The sequence below is a fragment of the Solanum lycopersicum genome, chromosome 3 (assembly GCF_036512215.1).
Source record: "Solanum lycopersicum chromosome 3, SLM_r2.1".
Taxonomy (NCBI): domain Eukaryota; kingdom Viridiplantae; phylum Streptophyta; class Magnoliopsida; order Solanales; family Solanaceae; genus Solanum; species Solanum lycopersicum.
In genome coordinates, this window is record NC_090802.1 from 1,411,563 (window position 1) to 1,419,286 (window position 7,724).

General features: G+C 26.7%; 1 protein-coding gene across 3 annotated transcripts; it reads right to left on the minus strand.

The window, feature by feature from the left end:
- Positions 1-131: 131 nt before the first annotated feature.
- On the minus strand, positions 132-6,103 carry LOC101267201 (purine permease 21). Of its 3 annotated transcripts, none has more exons than XR_011220206.1 (3): positions 5,825-6,103; positions 556-2,632; positions 132-439 (listed from the first exon to the last, which is right to left on the minus strand). XR_011220206.1 is itself a non-coding variant. In XM_004234009.5 (3 exons), exons 1-3 carry the CDS (start codon positions 6,000-6,002, stop codon positions 1,548-1,550), a joined length of 1,290 nt encoding a protein of 429 aa, XP_004234057.4. In that variant the 5' UTR covers positions 6,003-6,037; the 3' UTR covers positions 1,377-1,547. The 3 variants fall into 3 exon arrangements, 2 of the variants coding, with proteins under 2 accessions (XP_004234057.4, XP_004234056.2); XM_004234009.5 differs by lacking the exon at positions 132-439 and adding an exon at positions 4,658-4,684 and having other exon boundaries at positions 1,377-2,632; positions 5,825-6,037; XM_004234008.5 differs by lacking the exon at positions 132-439 and having other exon boundaries at positions 1,377-2,632; positions 5,825-6,017.
- Between the last annotated feature and the right edge of the window lie 1,621 nt (positions 6,104-7,724).

A 7,724-nucleotide genomic window follows, 5' to 3' on the forward strand; every position in this document is an offset into this window, starting at 1 on the left:
AAAGAAAGAAAAAAAAAGCATTGAATCCAAATTGAGCAGTACATATAAGTGTATAAGTTGTAATAGGAAGATAAAATTGACCTATAGAATAAAACATACAATTTCCACCTAAAAATAAACCAAGTAAGATATAAAGAGGAACAAGAACCAAGAAAGATGGTTTTTTTAATATCTATATTATTGGTTTTGGTTGATGATAATAAGAGAAAAGGGATGAGAATTGGGAATCCAATATTTTGTACTAATGAAGCTAGCCATATGTTATTGCCTCCATTATTAAAATATAGTTTACCTAAGAGTGTACCAATTGCTTGGCCACATGGAACAAAAGTTCAATAAATAGCTATTTGGATCCACCATTTGTATTGTACAAACTTGGGTACTTCTTTGGATTTATTTTGATGATTCTCATAGTTTTCTTCCTTTTGAGATCTATCACCTGTTGCAGTAGACATTCTAACTATAAACATGAAAATAGGAGATATTTTTTAGGCATGTTAAATATGAAGAAATTAATGAATCATTTGAGGTACAAAATAGAATGGAGAAAGAAACCTTGTTTTAGTGGCATCCCGTGTTAGCAGGGTCATATCTCAAGGGGTGTTACGTAGACAACCTAATGCTTTCACGATTCAAATTCGTGATCGTTGCTCCAAGACTCTTCATGGCATGAAAATATGCAGTTATGTACTACTAATGCTTTAATGACACTATAATTTTTAAAACTAGTTCTTAATGATGAATCCTTACAATATATGAATGTATCTGCCAGTAGAAAATCCATAAAGCTTCTAATACTTCCCTTTTTTATTTTACATGATACTGAACTGAGATAAATATATCAAAACGTATGACGAAGGGTAAATATGACTTTTTTCTGAGAGTACGAGGACAAATATAACCTTTTTTTGTTTTTTTGAACATAATCAAAAGGAAAAAATGCCATATTACAGAGAAAATAAAGTTCACCTGGAACATGGAATTGCAGTTGTGATGCAATAACCATTTTCAAGAATTTCCAAAATTAAGATGTAATAAAGAATAAGAAAAGAGAGAGAAAAATATAAAGCCTCTTTGTGTATATATATATATATATATATATTCGTTTTGAAGCTCGACTAGGTCAGATTCGTGCGAAAAAGTCTCAATTTGGAGTATAAAGCACTTCTTACTAAAGATGATTCGTTCCACGTAGCTTAAAACTGAAATATTTTATTAAGAACGGAGTAATACTTATCCTTTCTTTACTACTTATAATAGAACGGAGCTTTCAACTAGAAGAACAAAATAATTATATATTTATCTTTGGACAGCCCATTCTTGGATTACGTATAACTAGCTATGTTGCCAGTATTTTGTAATTTCCTAGGTTTATGTTCCTTTAAGCAATATATATATATATATATATAGTTGATCACATTTATATGTACACTTCTTTAAAAGTTGACAAAAATAAAACATAAAATTTACAATAGAATAAGAGTTACTCTGAGGAGTTACTCAGTGCACACCAAAAGAGTAGTAACGGCTGCGAGTTTTTCCAGGGTTCAACTGGAGGAAACTTCTCTAGAGTTTTGTTCTATTAATTCTTCCTTGGCCTCCATATAATTGAGATATTGTTGATAAATTTGTGAACCAAATCCCCAAAAGGCTAAAAACATAACCACCAACTTCAAACCCTTAATCTTATAATGAAGAAAAACCACAGCAAAAATTGGAGTAATTGGAGCCCCTAAGTTGTTAAAAACATTGGACATTAGGGGATTGACTTTAAAAACTAGCCCAATTGATGCCACAACATTTAATTGACATGAAATGGCTATAAAAGACAAGATGATGACTAATTTCCCTAATTGGTACTTTTCCATCTCCATGCTTAAATTCTTCCAATCTCCACTTATAAAAAAACCTAGTAGGATCACTATGCTTGCAACTAGGGTTTGGTAAATTGACATCTCTATAATATCTATGAACTCCCTACCCTTTATTATTTTTCGATACGAAAATTCAGTTAAAGAATACATCAAGGACCCACCAATCGTAGAAAAAAACCCTAGTAAAAACTTTCCGCTAGACGTTTCCCCAGACTCGTTATTATGAACCACAAGAATGACTGAAGCAGCTGTTACAAGAACTAGAGAGTTTACTATAACTGGGGTGAACTTATGTGCATTGTGGAATAAAGAGAAGATAATACTAAACCCTAGTCGAGTGGTACTAGTGAGAGAATGTGTTGATACTTGAAGGTACTTTAGACCGATCGAGTTGAAAACACTAACCCCACCAAGTAACACACCTAGAACAGCATAAACTAAAAAGATTATGCAAATATGGGGTTCTTGATTTCCTTTGATCACCTCAATTTGGCTATGATTTTTGAGTGACACAGTGTATAGGAAAGGAAGAAGAATTGGGAACCCTGCATTTTGCACTAATGAGACTAACCATATACTTTTACCACCTTTGGTAAAATATGTTTTAACCAATAGTGATGTTACTACTTCTCCAATTATAGTAAAAACGGTAAAAATGGCAACTTGGTACCACCATTTATGCTTGGCAAAGTAGGAACAACAATTAGTTGATCCACTTGATTCAATGTTGGAATTTTCATCCTCACATATTTCTTCATCTGTCAAAAAGATAAAAGTTAAATTAATAAATAAGGCACTAAGAAGACGAGTTTAAGTTATATATTCCATCAGTTTAAGAAGAAAACTATAAACGATGAGGTCACCTGATACTGTAAAAATTCTTCACAATGACATGTACATAACTCATACGATGAGAATAATTCTAACTAAGCCAATGAGATGATGGTTGGAAATTAAAATTGAATCTTACTTTATGGACTAGAAAAACTTATAATAGCGCGAAGTGTAATAAAGTAAGCTTTTGAAAACTTACTATACAAGTAATAGAGCAAAACGTAACGGGACAGAAGTGATCACTTAAGGATTAAGCTCATATATACCGATTCATATACCATAATAAATTATTTATCATATTTCACGAATTAGATCATGTTTAATTATAAGCAATATTATATGTAACTAAAAGAACTCCCAAGTCCCAACTTAAACATGCTTTATTTTTTTTTCTAAAACAAGCTTAATTTTTAACAAAATGGCATTTATTCCCAAATTAAAAAAATTACATTAGAAGCTACAACGGAATATATAATTTAAGAATTGGTTTGTGATAAGCTTTTGGAGTTTTCTTTATTTTATTGTTTGGATTAATAAACAAATCAACACACACCTACCCCACTATAATTTGCTTTTAATTCTTGTCCTTTACTTTATATATAAAGAAAATCGAGGATCAATAGAAAATAGTTATTGTGCCTGATAAAGATAAGGATAATTTCTACGTATATTATATTTTTTTTTTGAGATTTTTATATATAAAATTAATTGATGCATAGAAATTTCACAAGTATAGTCCGAAAAAAGTAAAGTTAACGCATATTTTACTACTACATTGAGAAACAAAACTAATAACTATTTTATCCGTCCACTTTTATTTGTCATATTGCGTTTTTCAAAAAGACAGTTTGACTAATTTTAAAAGTTAAATTAAATTATATTAATTTAATATTTTAAATAAAAAAATTAGATATTCATAAATTATACATTATAAATTGCATTTTTTTTTACAGATCAATATAATGAAAAAGTACATCTTAAATGTTAGTCAAAGTTCTTAAAAAATAAAAACTATAATAAATAATAATGAACGGAGAAAGTATTTCCGAAAAATCATAACTCGTTATTTTCTCATATAATGAATTATCATTGCCTCTTTTTTTATTACCCTACAATTATTGTCTCTTTTTTTGGCTACTTTCTCAAAATGTGGCTCTACCATATAGTAAAGGTCACAATTTTCATTGCCACCTAAAGATGTCATTTTAGGAAAAAGCTTATAATATAAATATATATAATATGACAAAAGAAGAAAAGATATTTAAAAGCACAACAATTATCACATCTACAAATAATAGATATTATTTTTTTCAATAACTGTATACCATTATGAGTTCAATTAAATCTAAATTTTTGAGATGTATGTGTAAGAATGATTAAACTATAATAAATAGGGGATGTGACCTAATAACTTTAAAAATATAACATATTTAATGAACCTTAACAAATTGAATTTATAAACCTTAAAATTCTGAATTTATTTATGTGTTTAATAAATACTTACATGATCAATTGAGATTACAACATATAATATTCAATAAAATGAATGCTCTATAACATAAAAATGAATATTTGCATAAATCAATTTTCCTTATTACAATTTCTTTTATTTATTTTCGTGACTTAAATTTAAGATTTCTAATTTAAGTGTTTTAAGATTTTATTTTAATAGTTTAAATATTTTTCTACTTTATTATTTTTTTTAATTTTATCATTAATGATATATTCTTCTAACCGTACAAATATCAACACATGTTTGAGAATTAAAAATTTGAACAACTTTCTGATGGAGCAATCAAGTCTATAATTAAGCAATTTTTTTTTATTATTATTTTGGAAAACGACCAGCCAAAGAGGATTACTTGTCAAATCATTTTCATAAAAGAAAAAATATATAATTACGAAGAAAAAAAATTAATAAACCGAAGTTTTATAAATGACATTTGAACCTGTCCCAATCACGAGCAGATGCAATCCTAAAACAGAAAAAAAGATTCAAATATATTATCCATTTGTTTTAAAAAAATTCATCTACGTAATTTGTTTGAAAAGTTTAGCTCGCTCATTTATGTCACAATTTGTTAACTGAAATAGTATAGATGGCTTAAACTTTTAACGTATGACATAGATGACTTTTTTTTTAAAATTTAATGATGTATTTGAAACTTTTTCCTTTTAAAGAATGATTTAATTAATAACACGACCAAATCATTGTTAACTTCGTTTGTGAAAATTTGATGACATATTCGAGATTTTCTCCTTTTAAAAATAAAATAACTTTTACACTACAAATCTTGCTCCCATCCCACCCCATACCCTACCCGCCTATACTCCTACCCTAACCCATACCCCTACCCTACCCAGCTACCCTCTTCCTTCTTATTTCGTCTATCTATATTATATATAAATATTTTTAAAATAATATTTTCTATTCATATTTACTTACCAAACATATAAAAATTAATTTTTTTTGAAAAAAATCTCTTTTTTAAGAAAAAACATTCTCCTCGAATATTTCCAGTCATCCCAAACAGACCCTTAACTTAATGGCAAAAACTCTATGATATCTGCAGTTGAATCAAAAAGAAAATTCCATCTCCAACAAACAAACCCATCTTGTGTTTTTTTTTCCTTTTCTTTCTGCGGTTCTCGATACTTGTATTGAAATTTAACTAAATTAATTTTAAACCATTTAAAGTATTTTTACGGAGAAAAACACTCACTAACATGATTTTTTTTCATAACTAACAATTTAATTTGAGAACTTTATTAAAAATAAATGAACCTCAGGTTACTCCCTAACAAACTATTATTTCATAACGAGGGCTAGAACATGAGACATCTAACTGAAAGTGAAAGAACTTAAAATTGTTCTTTTGTTAAATGTTTTTACATAATCAAAACATAAATCGGAAGCATCTAATTAAAGGTGAAGGAATCTCAAGCAATCACACACTAACAATTTTTTCTTACATAATCAGACTCGAATCAAATACATCTAATTAAATCTAAAAAACTCAAGCAATTCTTGACAAAAGAAATCGTAACATACTCGAATTTGATATCTCTAATTTTTTTTTTTTTAAAAAAAGAGGAGAGAATAGATAGATACTAACTTGGGATATCCAAGAGCTTTTGTTGAACTTCTTCCATAGAGTTATCTTTTTTTGTTTTCCCCAAAATTGGGAAAGAAACATACAATATATGTTGATATGTAGAGTGAGAAGAATGAGTGAGAAAGGCTTTTAAGAGTACTTTGAGATATAATAAATTATAAGTTGCCTTATACTTCATGACTTCATGACTTATAAGCTATTTGTTCGATACACAAATCATCTCATATTGATATAAATTTGAGAATATAAATAATTTATTTTAATATAAATATTATTGACGATTTGTATTTTAAATTTGTGAACTATAAGTCAATGGAAAACAATTTTACTGTTGTATCAATGCTTTCCTTCACCTACAATAAGTTACTCTCTCGTTTCAATTTAATTTATTTGTTTTACGTTTTTTTTTTAATTTGTAAAAAAAGAATATTTATTTTTGATATTTTTTTAATTTCAACTTGTACATACATACTTAAGGTAATAGAGTTAAATAATATTTTAATACATTTTAAATTGTAAAATTCAAAAAAGCTTTTTTTTTTTAATTTTATGTCAAGTTAAAATTAGATACATATTCGATAAATTGAAAAACAGAAAATATTACTCTTATATTTAAAAAAATGAAAATAAATTAAAGTCAAGCCTGTCCATATGATGACTTTTATTATCAGGTGAATTATATGTTAGTTGTAACTTCCTTATTGTGAAAAGATAACTATGAGTTTGGTAACATGAATTAATTTTAATTTATTGGCTCTTTTATGTTATTTTGAAAAATACTATATCAATTTATTAATTTTGCTTGATATTAATTTCATCACATGGGTAGCAAGATACTAATAAATATCAAAATTTTCTTAGACAGAGACAATACAAAATTAAACTTGCAGTAGGGGTCCTCACAGATATATATATATATATATATATATATATATAAACCAAAAATAAGATAGTCGAGTAAAGAAAATAATTTCCATTTATAAGACAAAAAAGAGTTATTTTCTCTCTTTTGGAAACATTTTTTTAAAAAAAGAAAAGTTTCTCTCATAATATATATTTTCTTGAATTTTTTTTGTAGTACTAATATTTATTTAAATTTCTGAAAACAATTGCAATATCTTCCAAAGGTAGAAATTATTGTTGGTATGAAAAGGAAAAGGAAAATGAAATATACACAAAGTAATAAAGAAAGAAAATGACAGAATTTATTGATTTGCCATGAAGAAAATAGAAAAAAATACCTCTTGAAAGGACATTATTTTCTTTTTTTTTTATAATCCAAAAAAAATAAAATAGTAATAACAAATTAGATTATTATTTTTAATTGAAAACAATTGCTTTGAGTGTGATGTTGCTAAAGAGATATTTGATGTATTAGAATTTAATGTGTAAAGACTATATATGAAGGAGACAATAATGACATGTAAATGTATTAAAAAATGTTATATATATAATTAAATATTTATAAATATTTTATTATGACTTGAATTTAAAAGTCTATAAAATTTAAATTTTGAGCATGTCGCTTTATTTTGGAAAAAATAAAAAATTTGAATTAATCGACTTTCAAATTTAATATTAAGCATTGAACGGGAATAAACAATGGAGATAGATAAAGCTTGTGATAAGGTATATAGTATAATCTTTTTCATTTTCAATACTACAAATTCAAAATAATCAAATCTCAATATGAATATAAATTACCAGAACAATATCATATTTCTGCGATTAAAAAAATGTGATGTTATATACCAGACGTAAGAAACCTAAACGTAGGGAAAACGATGCTTCATTTTTGTCGACTTTGATTAATTAGGATAAGTAGATATTAAGTTTTTTAATTAGTCGCAAGAAATGTCTTATAAAGAAACCTAGTATGTTTTGACTTTCTTCTTTTTAA

Coding starts and splice junctions, on each gene's coding strand:
- LOC101267201 (XM_004234009.5), bottom strand. CDS start 6,002: ATGAAGTATAAGGCAACTTATAATTTATTATATCTCAAAGTACTCTTA. Junction 4,685..5,824: donor AAAGCTCTTGGATATCCCAA/GTTAGTATCTAT, acceptor TTTCTGTTTTAG/GATTGCATCTGCTCGTGATT. Junction 2,633..4,657: donor TCTGCTCGTGATTGGGACAG/GTTCAAATGTCA, acceptor TCTTTTTGACAG/ATGAAGAAATATGTGAGGAT.